We start from the raw sequence: 21,492 nt of genomic DNA, 5'->3' as shown, positions 1-21,492 counted from the left end.
CAGTAGCAGGTATCAAAAGAGATCTTCAAGAACGTTTTCAAAGCTATTCTCTTCCCCACATCTGTGAAAAGGGAACAAGCAGTTCCAGCAACCCCTATTCCTCTCCAAAATATTGACTAAGGCTATTACTACGCTGCCGGGGTTTTTTTTCGGAAGAAGATATGCAAATCGTGCTTGCATTTGCATATCTTCTTCTGATTCTTTTTGCGGAAGAGGTTTTGCCGCTATTTGGATGTCAGAAAAAAATCCTCTTTCGCAAGACCCTGTAAACCTTGATTTATGAGGAATAAGGAGTCTTGCGAAAGAGGTTTTTTTCCTGACATTTGGCTCAGTCTACACGGGGCCAAATAGCGGCAAAACCTCTTCTGCAAAAAGAATCGGAAAATGCAAATGCAAGCGTGATTTGCATATCTTCTTCCGAAAAAGAACGGCAGTGTAGCCGTAGTCTCAGAGAACCTTCTGCCTGTAAAAACTTGCTCATCGGAAGGGTGCTGGAGTTGCATGGATGTGGCAGCTAGGAATCCCTCCTGGGATTAACTATCAAGCTCCTGAGGGGTCAGCAGTGCCCAAAGGGAAGCTTTTTGCCTGAGCTCTGAAGCCAGTTTGGTTTGGACCATATTTTGTCCCGCAATAGCACTGACATATCTTATCAGAGGGTGAACAGAAGAAACACACACACTTAATGCTATCAAGGGAACCTGAGCAGCACAGCAACCTAAAAGCACATATTATTCTACTTGTCCCTTTCAAAGAAGTGGTTCTATTGTCAAAGGCAACATGCTAGGAAATGCCTGTGCACCATTGTTCGGAAAGGGAAACTTCTCACCAACAAGAAACTCCTCTGGATCTCAGACCTAGTTCACGATCTCTGTTCCTTAGGAGGAGATTTAAAAAAAAAAAAAAAAAAAAAAAAAAAGATCAAACTTCGTGCTGCTACTGCTTTACTGAACAAGGTTGTGTGTGAATTAAGATACAGCTGTGTCAAGGTCCTCAGTACTTCCTTTGTGGCATATCTAAACCCTAACCACCACCAAATGCCTTTAATTAAGTGCTATGGGAAGATTAAACATTTGGTAGCTCAAAGTCCCATGAAGCCAACTGGGATGAACTGGGAACTCTTGTATGAACATTGTGCAGCCAAGCAAGACAAGCAAAATAATGACCTAGAGAAAGGGCATCCCAGCAAACGCTCAACCACGACTGCCAGATTGGTAGCTGTACCCACCAGATGATGGCAAAGTTACACAGCTGTTCTCATACTTCTCTCCTCTGCCTGAATAAGAGAGCAGCCAGTTGCAGGGTTTGCCTCTAAGAAAGGGAGGGGAGAGAAAGATTTGTCAGCAGACCCAAGAGAGCTGTGGAGATACAAACTAATCCTCAGATTCAGGAGCAGCATGTGAAATAAACTGGACCTGCCTAAGCTATGGCTAGAGAGGCTGATTCATGCCTCTTACTAAGCCTTTGTCCTCTGTACTTTATGGATGGATGAATGAAAAGTGCTCTGTTTCGACAAAACTGTTTGTCTCACTGCAATCCCAATCCCATTATAAGCACCCAATCCCACTGGGCCTGTGAGAGGTTTGTGGCTCCAGTCTAAAGATCACATTGTCCCACCCAGAGCAGGAAACCAGGCTTGTTGGCCAAAGGGAGCAGTCCTGAGGGACTGAAAGGGACTCTAAATTGCAGTTCAGCACCTAACTGCACGTTTAAATGTCTGCCAGTGAAAAGTCACAGGAGGTAAAGTAGCAGCCCCCAAAACAGCTGCCTCTGTGGGAAAGTAGATGCTGAGGATTACACCAGTAGACAAGCAACTCCATAATCCTTTCAAAGAAAGTGTCTCCAGCCAATATGAATCTACTTTAACAAGAGCTGCAATTTTAATGATATGGTCAGTGCCATTTAAAGGCAATTTCCAGTCCAACAGCAAGTCACCGGGTCTAGTTCAGTCTTCTACCTCCTTTAAAACAAAAACACAGTCAAACCAAAGTAGAGCTCTCACTGCCATTTTTTTCTCACCCTGGAATGTAGCTTAGCAGCAGAGGGTTCTTCTCCCTCCTGGCTAGAGATACACCACACCAGAGATAGGATTAGAGCTCCAAAGCCCTATCTTTAAAAATATTGCTCACAACTCTACTCGTTACAAACCTTTACAATATTGCTGGAAAGAAAAACCAGGGCATGATTAAGCGGTTTCCATTAAATCCAAACAGGCTCTGTTCGCCTGCTGCTCTCACGAAAGGAAAGACACCCTACCTCCAGAAAAGCATTACTCTTGGATTTCAAAAGTCACGATTAACACCACAGTGATCACCTTATAAATTAATGGATCATCTCCAGTTAGAAAATTCCATTCACACACGTTCACCCTAAAATAGTTTAAAAAGATTACAAGTAAAAAAACTACTAAGTGCGCCACAGGTTGCTATAGTGGTTATGAGAGAAGTATCTAGAAAAAATACTTTGTTTTCAGTGCCTTTCGGGAAAAATACACGAGGTGTTCTAAAACCAGCAGTTGTGTAATTGTCATTATAGATCTGACTGCGCCCATCATCCAGAAGCTGAAAACGGCAGCCAACGCTGGCCCTGGTGTTACACTGGCAGTGAAGGAGCCAATGTACTACAGACCCTTAATTTTATGTTAAGAGGGGGAATGTCAGTGGTTGAACATGTGCCCTTTCCAAATGATTTGACTTTGTTCCCAGTGGTTGCTACAGTCTACAGCTGTGAGGATGTCTTGGACAGCCAGCTCAAACTGAGCTTGCATGTCTGGGAAGGTGAGATTGTCTAAGAGATGATTTTAAATTAAATTAAGATTACATACATACATATACACACACACCCTGCCCTGATTTATGGGTAATGTGCTTAGCTTTAAATAGTATTAGGTAAAATACATGATTTACACACTTATTTAAAAATTAAACACAAATAATTGAGAAAATCTGACACTGAGAAATCAACTATTGTGAATGCTGCACAGCCTACCATATAGTAGTCAGAGCCCAAACCCCTTAACCACACACTTCTATAGACATATTTAATGGCATTTAGAAAGCAAAAATAGGTAGGTAGCATTCAGTAGACATGCAGTCTGAGGTGCGCTATCACAGTTCTTAGAGATCTAGAATTCACAGTATGTGAAGCAACTTCCAGGATTCCTTAATCTAACTACCTTCTGAAATATGTTACACCACAAACTCCCTCCCCCCGCCCTCATGTTCAAACAACATCAAGAGACTGAAATCCACAAAAGCAAGGAAATTCAGAGTGAAGGGAGAAACTCTGTTTTGTGCACCTGGGTATCATGGCTATCATGGCGTGAAGTTTTCTGGAAATATCTAGGGCCAATTCCAAGAGGCAACTAGAAAAGCCACACAGTGAAATCTAAGTAAAATTATTTTTTTCTGAAGAAAGCCCCATCAATCATTATCGTTCACACGGCTGTTATTTTGAGCATGGCTTAACCCCAGTATACCTGATGAGGCTGAAGGAGTAAGACTTAAGAACCAATCCTCTTGCGAGTACCTAAGGAGACTATGGATGGGGGAATGCAAAACTGAAAATCAGTAAAAAAACAAACAAACATTCAGTACAGTGAGACGTATGGCATACTGTGTTTTACAATATAAAAATATTCAAAAGGATTCACTGTATTCTGAAAAATCCCAAGTAAATGGTAAAGTGTAACTTCTAGTAAGTGATATGAATGTTCAGTTATTAAGAGTGAATCTTGTAAATCTGTGGTCTTTGTGCTCCCGGCAGTTTCCCGTAGTTTTGCAGTTTTTTCACCTCTCTCTCTCTCCCCTCCTTTTCTGGTGTTCTCTCAGTCAGGGAGAAATGTCTCCTAGAAAGATAAGGTTAGGGTAAGTAGCCAGCTGTGCAAGCACTCCTAGAGGCACCCAGTGAGGGGCATTTTTAACACCCCAAATTCACAAGGTGCTTTTCCTCTTGCCCCTGACACTCAGCTCATTAAAGCATCAATTGTAATTTTCCAGCATATGTCTGAAGTCAAACTCCTAAAGCTACACTGAGGCACCCTGATTTTTCACAAGCCCCAAACACACACACACACACACACACACCCCCAATGAAGTCAACAAGAACTGTGCATCCACCACACTTTTGAAATGCGCAAGGATCCTAAATAGGAGATAGGACTTGACGTTAGGCATGAAGGTTTGAAAGACCGGCAGACAATGGCCTTTTCCACTACCAAATTTGGCTTTTGCTGTTGTTGCCCGGTAGTGATTTCTTGGCTGCTCCCATGTTCATCCTCACCCTCCATCTCTCAAATTCTCATCTGCATACTTTGTTCTGAATGGATCTCACATGCAAGGAGACTGTTTAACTCTACCTTATCTAGCATACTATCTGGTGCACCAGTATCACTGAGGCTGAGCAAAGCCCTAGGAATAAAATGCTAACTTGACAAATAAAGCTGCAACTATGGATTCTTAAAGCAGCTTTAACAATTTACTGTGGTTTCCAAATCGCTAAACTAGGAGGTATTTAGAAGTCACAGCAGATATAGAAAGCTTAACTCGTATTTTGGGGACTTCTCTAGACTAGGAAAACAAGCAGTTTGATACTGTGCCACACGGTTCTCCTCTGCTCTGGCCTCAGGGCTAGGACTGAGAGAGCCCAACTCATGACTCCTGCTGCAGAGAAAGGGTCCGGGGTGAAGAAGCAGCTTCACTTCCAGAGCTGAAGAGGGGGTCTCCTTTGGATTCCCAATTCAAAATGCTACTTTCCACAGTCCCTGTAGCTGAAAAAACAGGTGCCACTGCGGCTAGCAGGCACCCCACTGCTCCTCAAGCCACCATCGTAATAGTACTGAGAGGAGACCCAGAAAGCAGCTCTTGGGACACTGTCAAACTGCTTCTTTCCTTGGGTGTGGGCAGACAGCTCAAGGCTCCTCACTTTAGTCTGTGGGCTCATTTGCCTGCATTGCACGATGTTATCAAAACAAAGAGTGGGAGCCAGTGGGAAGACAGCCATTGCAGGTAAATGTGCGCCTACGATGCCTTTTCAATATACAGCTCTAGCATGATCAGTGTCAATACGTTTTTATTCACATCGACAAGGGTAGGAAATTTCACTTGCATCTGGTGGTTGTTATCTAAACAGAAAGATGATAGTACTTGATAACGGTGTTATGCTAATACAATTAAATTGGCACAATTGTGTAACTCATTGTGAGTTTTCACAACAAAGCCAGACCAAGCTTGCACAGTCCTTGCATAGGAGTCCTCCAAGGAAGAAGCAAGGAGCTGCAGGAAGTGACATTGGCAATTCAGTGAATGGTGAGATAAGGGTTCACATTTAACACCCTAGCCTTTTCCTTCCGAGCAAGTACTAAACCAATGTCCAAGCAATGTGGTGTTGGATATGCAGGATGCAATGTAAAATGGAGATCATCATCCATGGTCACAGATGAAACTCCCTGCAAACAGTTAAGCGATTGTCTTCACTGCAAGTTAATTCAGGTTATTCCTAAACTCTGCATCTGCCCACACTCACAAACGTTATTTGTAGCAGAACAAGCTGGCTGGCAAGACCTGCGCTATTGGCTAACGCCCAAACAAGCACAACTCATCAGCTGATAATACAGCCCTGCTGCTGTGTAGTGTGGACACAGGACTGGTCAAATTCCAAGTTGGCTAACTGTATCCAACCTATCCAAATTAACCTGCTGCTTCATTGCTTATCATTTTCTCTTCTCAGACTGTTGTAGCATACACACCAGTATTCCTTCTTAAACAAAAATCAGTATCTTCATTCTCTCCCTCAGACAGTTTAACCCACTGTATTTCTCATGAGTTCATACTTATCTGTAACTAGAGACACTAAGGCCGCCCACATCAAGTTGAATTTGGCATCTGTTGAAATGATTTCTACTGTGCAGTGATTACCATAAAATCTAAGAAGTCGATGCTCTTGACTACATTTTACACTGGATCGACACTGCAGCACTCAATCCACCAGCTGTCAATTTATCACATCTGCTGTAGACATGATAAATCAATTGGCAAGAGCACTCCCATCGACGCTGGTACTCCATCAAGGCGAAGAGTAGTTGCCGCCAGTGGGAGAGCAGCCCCCTTTGACCTTACCGCATGCAAGAAGCCGTGATGAGTATGCAACTTCAACCACGCTATTTGCATAGCTGATGTAGATAGATGGTGAGAGTCAGTACAGAGGAGGCCTTACATGCTACACGTTTGCAGTTGTGTATTTTGGGCAGCTAACTCATAGATCCACAGAGAAGATGCCAGTGCACAAAGTGCTGTTAAAATGCACAAAATAAAGTCAAAATATTTGTTCTCTGTACTACTACTGAAAGAGATGATTTTTGTGATTCCCAGATAGGCAGGTTCTACTGTAGTTTAGGTCCGTAAGACACCTTGATACTTCAAGTGCTATGCAAATCAGTATACCTGTGCACCTTCCACTTCAAGTTCCAGGATTCCAAGAAAATCTGAAAAGGCGCTGATAGGTTTTACATTAAATTGTGATGACTTGTGCTCTCTGGCTTCAGGTGATCCCTCCTCAATTGAGCCCAGAGTCTCTAGATACTGGATCGGAACACTAACTTCTACCTGCTTACCTGACTTTGCTATTCGTCAGTAATCTCAGTCTCCTGGTGGACAACAACCTTGGTTACAGACATGTCTGGGTGCTGCTCTTTTGCTTCCTTGATGGCCTGCACTAGAACCTGAAAAAGAAATGGCTCTTCAGAGAAGCATGTTGGGCTGCCTGCAGCTGAACAGTTTAAAGTGAAATTCTTTGTCTAGGTAGTTTGGAAGCCCTAGGGTAGAAATCATGTCTTCATGCCACTGTGCAGCATAGCACAAAAGGATGCCCCATTCCTACTAATCTCTTACAATGCCAACAGCGGCAGTATTGCCTATTGCTCTAGCCGCCACCATCTTCACAGCACTTTAGAAAACAACAAAAGAACTGGAATTACTGGACTTACCCTTGTTACCTTTTTAAAAACCTGCTTTGTGCCTGGATGCAGGAAATGAACCATTTTACACGTATTTATTTCACACCTTTCTGACAAAAATGGAGCAAATGAAGCCACTTGCTTCCGGGAAAATTTGAAAACAATGCTGATTTCATAGAAAATTCTCTGTTTAGTTTCTTTCTAGACTTAGGGGTTCAAGTGGCATTGGCAGGTGTGAAATTCTTCATATCATTGGGCAGCAGCGGGATTGGTGGGAGGAGTGGAGAGGCATTAGAAATCTGCACTCCTCCTGGAATCTACCATAAAGAAATAGAAACTGACAAAGTCAATCCAATTTTGATCCATCCAATTCCAATGGACTTGGGAAAGGCACATTTGCTTTACAAGAAACCAGTTGCTAATGAGTGCATTATTATTGGCCTTTGCAATAAAGTTGTCATGAAAGCATTAACAAAACAGAGACACTGAAGAACAACAGAAAGTCTGGCCCAAGTAAGGTTTCTGGGAGAAGTGGTCTCTTTGCAGAACACAGTGATATTAGCGAGTAAAAACTGTTTCTCAAAAGAAAATGTTAGTGAACGGAAAAACTGAATTTCATCTAAATAAGATGCACATAGAGACATAAAGACAAAATCCAAGTGAAAACAAAGAGCATTTGGATTTGCTGCTGACAATAGGGTCTCAAACTCACAAAACTAGGTTCTACAAAAGATTGGTTTGTGACAACTGGAACAAAATTCACTGAAGGAAGTATGATAAGGAATCACATCCCAGTTCTCAGAGGATCTAAATTAAAAGTACTTTGTTGATTATCTGATGATTTTGGATGAAATTATTACCACAAAGGAGACTGTGGTTTTTTGTTTTTTTTTAGTAAAATAAAAACCTGAAATTGTACCAGAACAAATACTAGGTCAGGCTGAATGAGATTATTTAGATGGCAAATGCTCTCAACAATGACAATGCCCACGAATGCAGGAAGCAATCGTACAAATGGAAAAACCCCAACAAGATGGCTTCACAGACATTCATGGGAATGTTAATTTTGAAAAATTAGAGACGAATTTGCTTAGATGTGTTAGCTTTTCCATTCAGAATGCTGTGTGAGGACCACGCAATAATGGGTCTAGGATGTTAAATCACAGAACAACCTGTTTTGGAAAGAATCTAAGATCTCATCTGATGCACGCTCCCATGGTTTGGATAATTGCTCTGTGGCATTTGCTTCTAAGAGCACAAATATATAACAGAAACGTTATAATTAGCGTTGAGTGTCTGCAGTACTTCTGAATGCTATATAAATAATTTACCCCATTAGACACCCAAATAAAGAGCCTAAAAACCAGCTTAGTGTTCATGTGAGTTCACAATATTATTATTATGGGAGAGAGGAAGTTTACAAGAGGAACAGTTTATTGGATCAGGTTTAGGTAGCAGCACAGTGGTTTTGAGAACTGTATATCTCTGTAATTTCTAGGAAAAGCTCATATCTCCCATTAGGAAAAGTTACCACATTTCTAGTCAGGGTACTGTTGCTTGGGTCCAGATACTTAGTTTTTAATCACTGAGCTCCAACTCCTGGAGCATGTTGTCTATGTGGAAACAAGAGTTCTCGAAGGAGCAGGAAACAAGAATACCCAGCATAAAGGGGGCAAGAGCTATGAAGACTGTTAACTAGGGATGTTAAAATGCATTTATTTAGGTAAACATGTATGTGTGGGGAACCGGCTTAAAAGGCAGCGGGAAGGGGGAGGTGGTGGAGGTGAGGGGTGGCTTCCCGTGAGCACCAGCTCTCACCTGCTTCCCCACTGCATGGTACAGAGGCAGCAGCACACGGGGGGAGGTGGCTCACGGGGATCTGGCTTTAAAGTCTAAAAACATGGGTGTTAATGGTGGTGAAATTCAGAGAGAGAGAGAGAGACTGTAGAACTGGAATTCATCTACAAATTTGACACTGTTACCCTGGGCTTGAATAGACATTAACTGGTTAATGCACTACAAAGCCAATTTCCCCTGCCTTTAAAATCTGCATTTTGACATCAAAAGCTATGAATGGGACATCAAGCCCACTTAATTAGGTTCATTAACACAGGTCCTATAATTGACAGGTACTTCTTTTGCTGTTATATATATCATGGATTCTGTTATTTTCACTCCAACTCATCTGATGAAGTGGGTCTTACCTATGAAAGCACATGATACTACATATTTTTGTTGGTCTCTAAAAACAAGTAGTTCTGGGCACCTTAAGTTACAGACTAACACGGCTACCCTTCTAAAACATTTTAGCACAGAAATAATTTGCAGGTTATAACAACTGATTAGCTCTTTGCGAAAATGGTCTTGTCTAGGCGACAACAGAGTCGCTCACCTGATCATGGTCAATGTCTGCATCTCCTGTGATGACAATTCTTTTTTCAATTCTGGTCTCTGAAATTCCACCTTTTACAGTCTAGTATGAAAGAACATAAGTTATTAGTAGCCTACAGTGCAAAAATGGCAAGAGAGTTACAAAGTGAATTGATGCTGGCTTTCAAAGATGGAAATTAAACTAAACTTAATGACAATTATCAAAACGTTATGGTGAAGCTAACAACAATCAGTGAAAGAACACACAGAAAAATCTCAGCTCAGTGTAGGACAATATTCCCTTCATCCAAACCAAACATGCATGGCGATAATATTAATAATAAATACATACAAATACTAATCTTTCTTGTCTTGAAGGCTGGAATGTTAATCATGTCAAATGGACACTATGTCAACGGCATATTGGGGTGCATTAGTAGGAGCACTGACACCAGATCAAGGAAAATGATTATTCCCCTTTATTTGGCACTGGTGAGGCTACATCTGGAGTATTGTGTCCAATTCTGGGGCCCCCATTATAGAAAGGATGTGGATGCATTGGAGGCAGTCCAGTGGAGGGCAACCAAAATGATTAGGAGGCTGGAGCAAATGACTTATGAAAAGAGACTGAGGGATTTGGGCTTGTTTAAGTCTACAGAAGAGAAGGGTGGGGTGGGGGGATTTGATGGAAGTCTTCAACTACCTGAAAGGGGGTTCCAAAGAGGATGCAGAGAGGCTGTTCTCAGTGGTGACAGATGGCAGAACGAGAAGCAATGGTCTCAAGTTGTGGTGGGAGAGGTCCAGATTGGATATTAGGAAAAACTATTTTACTAGGAGGGTGGGGAAGCACTGGGATGGGTTACCTAGGGAGGGGGTAGAGTCTCCATCCTTAGAGGTTTTTAAGTCCTTACTTGACAAAATCCATCTAAATCATCCCAGCCAGGGGTTGGTCCTGGTGTTAGGAGGGGTTGTACTTGATGATCTGAGGTTTCTTCTAACCCTATGACTCTGTGAATGTAACATGTTCTATAATTACAGCTGAAAATCATTAAAAAAATCTAATTGGTATTTTAGTGCCAAGAGCATGCAGCCTGTTTTATGATTCACTCAACATGGACAATGCACTCAGGCGGATTTTTTTTACTTACTGACTCTCAGGAACTAGCACAATAATATTGTTTGATTTTTATTCAGAGGAATGTTCAAATCCAAATAACCCCTGCAACACCGCCTCAAATTAAATATATATATACACAAGAAGCCCACAGCAATGGGTCCTTTATTGGAGCCATGACAGCGTTTCCTAAGCAATTTAGGTTTTGTTACACCTTTGATAAAAATGTGACATGATTCTAGAGCAAGGGGACTTTCCTGTAACTTAGAACTAAACTGAAGTCTTCAAACTCCTTTCTACTCTCTCAAGTTGATAATTTTTCACAGGTAAGTTTCATTTGCCAACTTTTCCCAACGTGTATCTCAAACTCTGCATTAATTAATAAGTTCCATACAGGACTCAATCTTTTTACTGTACAGAAGAGCAAATAACTGAAAGGCTAGCTCAATTTAAAATGAAAATAAACATTTGGCTAACACACTGATACTAGAAGCAAAATGCAGGACTATGTAGCACTTTAAAGATTAACAAGATGGTTTATTAGATGATGAGCTTTCGAGGGCCAGACACACTTCCTCAGATCAAATAGTGGAAGAAAATAGTCACAACCACATATACCAAAGGATACAATTTAAAAAAATGAACACATATGAAAAGGACAAATCAAATTTCAAATATATACCTTTGGTATGTATGGTTGTGACTATTTTCTTCCACTATTTGATCTGAGGAAGTGGGTCTGGCCCACGAAAGCTCATCATCTAATAAACCATCTTGTTAGTCTTTAAAGTGCTACATAGTCCTGTATTTTGCTTCAGCTACACCAGACTAACACGGCTACACTTCTATCACTATTCTACATTGATACTAGGTTCTTAGAACTGCCTCAAGATCCCAAGCTAATGTTGGATCAGTTTGAAACCATGGTGGTACAGTTCTCCAGGAAGCAAGGCTATGTTAATTTCCAAGTGATGCTGAATTGCACAGGTGGCAGGCAGAATTAAGGGCAGAGAAACGGACAAACAGAATTGCAGGGGAAAATATTTGTACAACTAAATATTTGGCAGACAAAGGCCAACTGTGATCTCTGTGGCTGATGAACACCAATGGGACTTTTCGATTTCATACCAGTCCTGTAAGCATCATCTTTTTACCTTTGTAATCTGTGTGGTGGTTGTGCTGCTGGTGGTCTCTGATGTGATGGTCTGTGCAGTGAGCAGGACTCCAGGGTCTAAATCCCCATTGCCATCATCTATCTAGAAGACACACACAAAACAACCATCAACCATTTCCCCACTCAGTCTCCATTGCAATCGGACCTCAGTGCTGTAACGTAAGAGGACATACAATAATTTCAAAAGTAGACTTTGCATTATACACGAGACAAAGTGAACTCATTCACAGCTCAACAAATGTTTTAGCAGCATAATAAGTGTTTCAAGATGAATGCTGTCTGAAGTTACAGCATAGAACATTTGCACTTAAAGAACCAAGGAGCCATGTTGCCATTCAGAGACAATGAAATTGAGCAGGGAAGCCTTGACATCCATTAGGATATCTGAGCTGCGATCTCACCCAGAACACATAGTGATTATTTTCCATTTCACACAGTAACTTTGTTCTGCTTTCTCCCTCTCCTCCTTTTCCAGCTGAATTGGGGTGCTGTATTGGTAAGATTACTTAGCACACACTGCCCTGACTGGCAGGCTTTCCGGCAGCCTGGGTAGTGCAACATATTTACTTAAATTGCTTTGCACTGTCCTACAGATTTCATAGAAGCTGCATGACAAGATCCCCACACCTATCACTCCCCTGGCTCTAACACTACCAGCCTTGTCCACACTGCCTGTGCGGCACACATCACCTTCCCTGCACTGATCTGTGAAGGCTATTACCCAACTCAAGTCTCACTTCTGTTGAGACGTCTATAAAAGTATCAATTCAATTAAAATAGTGGAGGGGAAAGATGGTGTTAAATTGGATTCCAAATTTATAAATAGATTAAATGCCATCTCCTTCACTCTCCTACCACATTATCTGTTGTACAGCTCTTCTTGGCTATGCCCAGTGCAGTGTCAGATCCTTGCCTGCTTAAATAATAAATCCTAATTAACAACAACTGTGTACTACTTCTTTAATTACTTGGCTCCCGTCCTGTACAATTCTCAAGTTTTCCAAAGCCTATCTATTCATCCAGAGTTTACTGTCCATGTCTCCAAATGACTGAATTAAAAGTGTACAGTAACAGCCTCTTCTATCCAATTATTGTTACAGAACTGAGTGTCATAACAATTTTAGGCAAGATGTTATCTTCAGAACGACCACTAGATGGGACCATTTTCTGTACTGTATGAAACTTCAATTCCTCCAGAGCACCATTACTTTTTGGCTGTATCTCATCTAATCTCAAATAATTAGGTTACAGGATTCTCGTTTCTCTTGAGACATCAGGGCTAGAGATGGTGACTAAATTGAGCTGGATTAACTGATCTCACTTACTAATGCACTGAGCAATATGGGTTCAAACCTAACACAATAAGGTTCTGGATCTCATGCCCAGTACTGGTGATACAGTTTGGTTCTAGTGAGCATGTGATGCTGTTAGAGTGCTTTACTTCAGATGGAATGCTAAAGTTGCTCATGATCTCTGGAGGCAGAGTGTTATGCCAGGTATGCATCAAACAAGTGGTCCACTGCATGGATACCTCCTTGCAGCAGGCAGACACATCAATTCCATATTACAGATGGGGAAGCAGACACAAATATTTTTAAATTTGGGTGCCATATTTAGGCACCAAATAATTCATGTGATTTTACAGGCATCATTTAGTAGCTCTAAGAGTGCTAAGTGCCAGTCCATGGTAGAACAGAACCCAGTTCTTGGCTCCTAGCCCAGCTCTATTCCTCTACCACTTGGCCTCCAACACGCAGACTTCTTAAAGTAAAACATGATTACTTACCTGTTCTGTAACTGTTCTTGCAAATGCAAGTGCAGACATATATTCAGCTCAGTTGTGTGTGCAAGCAACACACCAAAGTCAGAGAACCATAGTTATTCTTTCAGTGTTTGCAGACACACATTTCTCTCAGGTGACTCACGGGAGGTTTGGGGGTTTGGCATCTATTTAAACAAAGATGGCAGGCCTGCTTTCCCAAAACTTACATCTGACCCAGACACAGTGATAACAGCATAGTGCTTGGTAAAACAAAAGACAAGGTAGCAGCCCTGCAAACTCCTACTATTGAAATATCACTGAAGAATGTGATCAGTGTTTCTTGGGCCCTCATCGAATAGCCCATAATGTTATGGAGGCCTGGTCTGCACTACAGCATATGGTGTTGTGAAGCAGGAAGTTATCCACCTGGAAATTGGCTATGCAAAGACTGATCTTTCACTCAATCCGCAATAGGCAATTTTGAATACTATGTGCAGATGTGGCTGCCTCATTTAAAAAAAAATCTATTGGAATTGAAAAAGGTTCAGAAAAGGGCAATAAAATTATTAGGGTGTATGGAACAACTGCCATATGAGGAAAGATTAAGAAGACCAATACTATTTAGCTAGGAAAAGCGACAACAAAGGAGGATATTTTAGAGGTCTATAAAATCATGTCTGGCGTGAAGAAACTAAATAAAGAAGAACTTAAAAAACAATGAATCGTCCTGCAGTATCATGACCTTTCGTGCGCACTGATGAATGGAGCAAGCGGTCCAGAGATACAAATAAACAGCAGAAAAAGAGGGGATGAGGAGGAAATGGGAAGGGAAAAAAAATCTTGTCAATTCGAGAGTCCATGCTAAATGAAGCTAATAGAGTGGGCTGTTAAGTATTTATGAACGACAGGCCTATCAATGGCTATTAGCCAGGATGGGCAGGGATAGTGTCCCTAGCCTTTGTCAAGGTTGGGAATGGGTAGCAGGGACAGGGTACTTGGCTAGATGGACCTTTGGTCGGACCCAATATGGCTGTTCTTATGTTCTTAATGGCTGAAAAATCCTCTTTAAAATTCCAAGCACTTCTTCCCATCCAACATGCGAGGTGCCTGCATTGGAGTTTAGTTTAGGGAAGAACACCAGTAAGTAAATCCTTTGGTTAAAATGAAACTACTGTCAACAAAAGTGTAAAAAACTGCGTACAATGGGGACTCTGCCATTTAGCACTATAGCTCATTTACTCTCCTTGCAGATGTTCTAGCAACAAGAAACACTGTCTTCTGGAACAAGAGGGATACGGAACATTAATGATTCTGAGAAAAAACCCTGCTGAGGTGATCAGCTAAGCAGTTCCAGATATTCAGTAGCATCTGCTCCTTCAGATGGTGTTTGAGTCTCAAGTCCCTGGCAACCTGCATTCTCTTCTTAAAAGATATGCAAATGGAGCACCTTTCTTGAACGTGACCTTCTCCCAGGCATAAGCAGCACTGTGTGTGGGGATAACTACTTGGAATAGTCATCCCACATGACAGAATGTTTAAACCAGCAATGGGCAACATCAGTTAGTGATTGGGCCGCAAGACTGTTGTAACCATGAGGGTCTCCTGGGATAGGGGGTCGTTTTGTTAACTGCATTTAAATACTTAGAATTTGTGAGGTGTGCTGACTGGATGCAGAGGGAGCACGTGGCTTTTACAGAGGATGTTGTGTGCAATCAATCTGCACTTCACTTTATGTGCCCTTGCTTTATGTGCATGGCATGTACCTATACTGGCATGAAAAAAATGACACTGAAGAGGGCATCCCATGGTAGCTATCTATCATAATTACTCTTAAGTATGGATGGGAACTATTAACTATCCCACAACAACAAAATCTTAGACCAAGATAGAAAAGTGTGAAGTAAATATCACAAATAACACTCCAATTTAGCCACAGGTACTGAGAAGGACTGGAAGGTCAGAGTTGTGATGTCTTTGCTATGCCAGAAAAGGGCTAAAACCTGCAAGGAGCAAAAGCCACCTCTATGGGTACTGTTAAGCAAAGTCCCTTCCCTTACCCCCCTCCCCCCCGTGCTTTGGGAGTGTGCAGTCCTGAGTGGAATGCATGTTTATAGCCAGTCAGAGAAGAATCTATACTACACACAATTTAAACAGTCTGCATCATGCAACTGTAGGCCTTCAGCAGTCTGAATTTGGACTGCAGTGCCAAGTGGAGTTCCTACGGCATGCACTGTATCTTTGTGCAATGCGTGAAGTCTTATGCTACTGTTGTGACCTTACTTGTCAAAGCTTACACACAGAGCCCATAAACTACTTTCAATAACCACACACTGCCAACGAATCTCCAGAAGTGAGAAAGGGCACAGTTCCTTATCACGAACATCATCTTACAAAAATCAGAAGTTTACAGGCCAGTCCGTGTTAGAGTAATGATAAGTCAGAAAAAGAATCAGTAAAAATAGTGAAGAGATTTTTCTGAACCACTGTTTAATTTGCCTTGTCAGAAAAAATTTACTCTGATATAAAATTACATTTGTAAGATATTCAAGTGGTTTGAATTTGGATCATGTGCCCTTGCTTTAGGTAAAAATCTGCATCATCCTTAACTATGGAGCCACATCTGAATTTACAGTAATTACACCACTACTATTCAAATTTACTAACTGGAGATAGAGTCTGCTTATAACAAGTACTTTCACATTCTATTTTGAGTTTCAGTACCTGTTTTAGATAGAGACCATGTAGTAGGAAATCAGGATAAGATAATAGAAAACAATTTTTTTTAAAGGCAAGATCATTTAATCTGTACACAAAATTCTGAATAAAGATAAGTGGGAAAGGTTACAAGAAAAGTGTGATAAACAGGAATGAAAATAAAATAGATAGCAAATCTCTCACAGGACAGATGCTAAATGTTGTTTGCTTAGAACAGTCTAGTCCACATCAAAGCACCAGCAGCCAATGAGAAATTCTGTTCAGACATGAAGTGCTTTTGAAAATTGGTGCACACATACCAGTATGTAGGACAAGCTTTCACATTCTGAAAAACAGAACTTTAGTTTAATACATACATATTGGGAGTGCAAAGGCTGATTTCATGCAGCCTGTTTAAGGATTCATGAAACACGCCAAGCTTTTCTTTCTGTTTAACAGACTCTTTTAATGTGATGGGCATTGTAAGGGATAATATTTGAAACCGGACAACTTAGAACTGGCCATCTTGGAAATCAGAAAGAAAAGTAAGGATTTTCCTGATAAAAAAGAAATGTAATCTGAAAAAAAAACTATTACTACTATGGTGCCAACTGGCAAACTACCTAACGAGAATTGGGGATCAGGACAATATTTACAAGGAATGAACAGAGAGCCAAAAGGACATTGAAAACGGACAAGGAGCAGCTCCGTTTCAAAGCTAGAGATGGCAAGAGGAAATGAGTGGCAGTGGGTCATTCTGCCCTTTTAATGTGGTTTGCCTGGGGCATAAGAAAATTCAGAGTATATGTGGCCACAATGGACACTGCTAACCAAAAGACTCCAAACTCAGGCCCATGTGGCATATACACAGTATGTGGAATATGTACATAGACAAGCAGTTGAAAGAGAACCTTAATTCAGTCCTCTGTTTTTAATTAAATGATCACATTCCTGGCACCTGCAAAGACTACCTGGTTGCAGGAAATAATAATTCTTGTATTGCTGGAATCTATGGTGTTCACACCTTGAACAGCGCATGCATTTCTGGTCATGCCATCTCATAAAAGATATATTGGTATTGGAAAAAGTATAGGGAGGGGCCACAAACACATTCCATATAAGGAGAGATTAAAAAGGCAGACTACTTATCTTGGGAAAAAAAAGAAAATTAAGGGGCAGAGGATATGATAGAGGTCTCTCAAATTATGAATGGTGTGGAGAAAGCGACAAAGAAAGTGTATTTATTCTTTCACGTCACACAAAAACCAGGAATCATCCAATGAATTTAATGGTTTAAAACAAGTAAAAGTCTTTCTTCACATACTGCACAGTAACCGTGTGAAACTCATTGCCAGGTGATGTTGTGAAGGCCAACAATATAACAAGGTTCAGTGAAAAAATAGACTACATCTACATGACAATGGGGATCAAGGCTCTGAGACTGATCCACCGGCAGTTGATTTAGCAGATCTAGTGAAGCCCTGCCAGACTGACTTGCAGACCACCCTGCAGTTGGGCCCTCGTGCTCTATCCCCGATAAGAAGAGTAAGATGAGTCAATGGAAGAAGTTTCTTCTGTCGACTCCCGCAGTGTAGATCCTACAGTAACTCAATCTAAGGTATGTCGACTCCAGCTACGTTATTCACATAGCTGGATTTGCGTACCTTAAATTGACTTTCTGTAGTAGCATAGAAAAGTTAGGTAAGTTGATGGGGGATAGGTCTATCATTGTGTATTAGCCAAGATGGTCAGGAATACAACCCCAAGTTCTGGGTATCCCCAGCCTAGCTGCCAGCAGCTGGGATTGGAAAAGTGGGGATGGATCACTTAATGACTGCTTGTTCTGTTCATCCCTACTGATGCATCTGGCAGTGACCACTGTTGGAAGCCAGGATACTGGTCTAGAGGGACCACTGATCTGACCAAGTATGGCTATTCTAATGTTCTTCTGCTGTCTCATTCTAAGGATTAATAAAATGTGCACTTACATAATGGTAAATTTAATTCAACACACTGTGAGTTGGGCAAAACATTTCTACCTGTGCAGCTTCATAGGTGATAGTCTTCGTCTCAGTGTGAACAATGGGAACTTCTTTTGTTGGAATTTCACTTTTCACAGCATTGGACACGTCAGAGATGGTGACTGTCTGTGTCTTCACTAGGGGTGGCTGTGAAAAAGGTTTAAAAAGAAACACAAAGCACAGTTACTTACTGATGATGTTTCTGGTATACGTTCTGACATTGATCTGATAAAAACATCAGAAAGACTCATCTTAGAAATCTTGAACATTTTATCCCTACAAAGAGTTTGATGCATGTTTCAGAGTATGAAGCACTCAACCAGCAAAGTTAGAGGATTAAAACACACAGTGAAATGTTCTCTTTTAAATTAGACCAAGAAAGTAATCAAAGATTAAATAGTCTGATAACCATGAGTACACAACATTGATTAGCTTTCTCAGTATGAGGATCCCACAGACAACTGTCTATGTCATAGTCAGACCGTGACTGTCACTGTACTGTAATATCACAATTGATGCTGCAGAGACTAGCCAAATAAAAAGTTAATCCTGGCTGTCTGAAGCTTTATTCTGAATGCAAACAAAGCCATTTTCATTGTTAAAATGCTTGGTCTGTGGTTCGCTGGCTTTTATTAAATCAATGTCAGACACAAGTCTGTAAAAGACAAACAGCATGTGTCTTGAAAGAGAAACTAGAAAAATCAGTTCTTCCGTCACCTGGTAATTAATCAAAAGAGAAGATAATGTTAGCAAAAGACCCACAACATTTTCCCAGCTCAATCAGTTTTTACTCAACTTCCCAAAGTCTGAGTTGCCACCTTGATTGTTAGCATGCTAAGCGGTCATCTACTTTAACACAAATGATTAATATTCAGCAACACTGAAGCAGGCAAAAATCTTGCCAAGGTGGTAATGGGATTGGGAATCTCATGACAGTTACAATGTAAATGTAGATTTCTGAGAGAGCTACAATTTGCTGTACAGTTTTCAGCCCTGCGGCATCTCCTTTAGTCTGGTTTCCAAGTTTTCTGCAATATAGCAGTAAAACACACCAAAACCCCATGATAGCCATCCAATTCTGTGGAATAAAATTAAATGTCTTTGGAATCTGTGTGTTTTCTCTTATCTAGAGCACAGGGCACTTGAGTCAAAGGAAGACAAAAGCCATTTCTCATTCAGGCATGTCTGTCACTTTATGCAAGGCTAAATTGGAGGGGGCTCAGTTGCACAGACTTTACAGGAGATTAACTGGCTGATTAGTTTGCGAAATGAATTCAGGCCATGTAAACATCATTTCTCTTCATAGATTTGTGGCATATGCTTGCTGCAGTGTTTGGGGTTCATTCCAAAAATCAAAAGGGAGCTATGAAGAAAAGGGAGGCATTGAGAGCTCACAGTTACTACCTGTAAACAGCGAATGAGCGTGGGAAGCCCATTACCAATAGTTGAGTCGTGACATTCTTCGTTTAGCTTTCTAAGTGGCTCGCTTGTAAAATAATTGTCTTCAACAGTCTCTGCCTCCTCCTCTCTGTCACAGGGGTGCAGTAGAGGTGAAACAGAGATTGTCGGGGTCTCCAACTCAGATTGTTCTGAGTCATCTGCCAGCTTTTCCACACCTGCATAATCCCACTTTTCACATGTTAGGTCACCCTTGCTCTCAAGGAATACAGGAGCGCCCTCCTCCTCCTTGCTGCTTAGGGAGGAAGTGCCAAAGTCACGACTTTGTAAAGATTCTGGTGGAGCTGATATTTGGTTCTCACTAAAGGCTACCATATGCTTTGAGCCCTCCCATTCAAAATCAGGGTTAGTACTTTTCCTCTCTGTCACTGCATCCACATCTGTTTCGGAGGGAAAGTCACTCAGACTCTAAAAAGAGAAAAATACACAAAAAGGCCAGAGAAGGTTAGGAAGAATGGAGCATTCTGAACCACGAAGAAAAATAATGTTAGTCTCCGACACCGTATCAAGTCGACTGAAATCCTTGCACAGCACCAGGTGGACTTAAAAAAATAGTAATAATAAAAAAGCCTGAAATGTCTTTGTGTAATAAACATTGTAACCAGCAGACATCTTAAACACAATCTTCCATATTGACTAGTTCTTCCTATGCTGCCTCTCCCTGCCACTCTGAGAAATCACAAAGCTGATTCTTGACTTGCACGCTCTTTGCTTAAATTAGAAACTAATAAAGTAATTACTGCATGGTGGATGGAGACTTCTGGGAACAGCCATAAATTGTAGGTACAAAGATACTCATGCACTGCACTGAGACTATATTCCAAGTCCATTTCTTTTCCTTAAAACAACACTTTAGTGGAAAGCATGGGAGAGAAGTGGGCACAAGACCACCACGAGCCACTGAAAGAGAACCATTGTCACTGAGAATTCAGACAGCGTGTGTACAGCTGATTAGAACTCACAATTTGTAGCACCTCTGAAACTTAACTGCGAGAACCTTGTTTATTACTGCAGCCTCTAGGATGGAGGTTCTCACCTATTTATCACTGTGGGCCACATATATATAAAACAGAGAGCTGCATTTTTTGCAGATGCAACCCACGTACTGCCTATAGGGCCATGAGATTGTCATATGGGCTACAACTACACGCTGATTGGGCCACAAGTGGCCTGTGATTTGAGAACCACTGATCAAGGATAACTACTACAGAGGTTGTAAAAGACATGATGCCGTTGAAAACATTTTTAAAAGAAGTCAGTCTCATAGTCAACTGATTCAATTGTCAAGTGGCTCACTAAACAAAGCTATGGGTTCACACAAGAATTATGATGCATTCTCACCTAAGTTCCCTGTAAGCTGTGCGGCAGGGCGGGCCACGCAGCTGCTCACTGAGCACTGCCCAGAGGTTCAGGACTGCCGCACAGAGAGCTTCCTGGCTGGGGAGGGGCACTCCCAGCAGCAGAATCTCCCTGCTCCAGACAAGGAGCATGCTGGCAGGAAAGGGGACATAAGGAGGAGGGAGAGAGGGAGTAAGTACGTGGATGGGATGGGAGGGGAGTGTTTGGAGCGTGCAGTAGAACGGAAGAGGAGATGTTTGATTACAGCGATCTGATTACAGCAGCTCGTTTGCCTGTAGCTTCCTGTGAGGAAACCCAGCGGCTGCTTTTGAATACAGGAACAAAAGGCCTAGCTCATGACATTTACATGATTACATTTTAAACAAAGTTTACATAGGTATTAAAAGAATCCTTTCCTTTCTTACCTTAAATCATTAACAGATTTTTTTTAGTATTGTAGGTATCTGCAAACTATGATCTTAATGATGTTTTTAAAATCCTGTGCCGCTAGTTAATACAGGGTAAATTGTTAAAACTGGAAGAACTTTACCATGGATCCTGTTTAATTTGTTTGGCCTTTGAACTGGAACTGGATTCTGGACAAGTGATGTG

General features: G+C 41.3%; 1 protein-coding gene across 43 annotated transcripts in view; it reads right to left on the bottom strand.

The window, feature by feature from the left end:
* Nucleotides 1-886: 886 nt before the first annotated feature.
* EPB41 (erythrocyte membrane protein band 4.1) overlaps nucleotides 887-21,492 on the bottom strand; it is a 168,922-nt gene continuing 148,316 nt past the window's right edge. For 25 of the 43 annotated variants that reach the window (XM_075909091.1, XM_075909090.1, XM_075909089.1 and 22 more), the window contains 6 exons: nucleotides 19,489-19,950; nucleotides 18,103-18,231; nucleotides 11,588-11,689; nucleotides 9,342-9,422; nucleotides 6,608-6,715; nucleotides 887-3,844 (listed from right to left, as the gene is read on the bottom strand). In XM_075909091.1, coding sequence (XP_075765206.1) covers nucleotides 6,617-6,715; nucleotides 9,342-9,422; nucleotides 11,588-11,689; nucleotides 18,103-18,231; nucleotides 19,489-19,950 — 873 coding nt within the window. In that variant the 3' untranslated portion in view covers nucleotides 887-3,844; nucleotides 6,608-6,616. The remainder of the gene's footprint in view (nucleotides 3,845-6,607; nucleotides 6,716-9,341; nucleotides 9,423-11,587; nucleotides 11,690-18,102; nucleotides 18,232-19,488; nucleotides 19,951-21,492) is intronic. The other 18 variants (XM_014576574.3, XM_014576583.3, XM_075909094.1 and 15 more) reach the window with 2 other exon arrangements.

Source organism: Pelodiscus sinensis, chromosome 25, assembly GCF_049634645.1.
Source record: "Pelodiscus sinensis isolate JC-2024 chromosome 25, ASM4963464v1, whole genome shotgun sequence".
Taxonomy (NCBI): domain Eukaryota; kingdom Metazoa; phylum Chordata; order Testudines; family Trionychidae; genus Pelodiscus; species Pelodiscus sinensis.
Note: the sequence above shows the minus strand (reverse complement) of the source record. Positions and strands in the feature narration are given on the sequence as shown.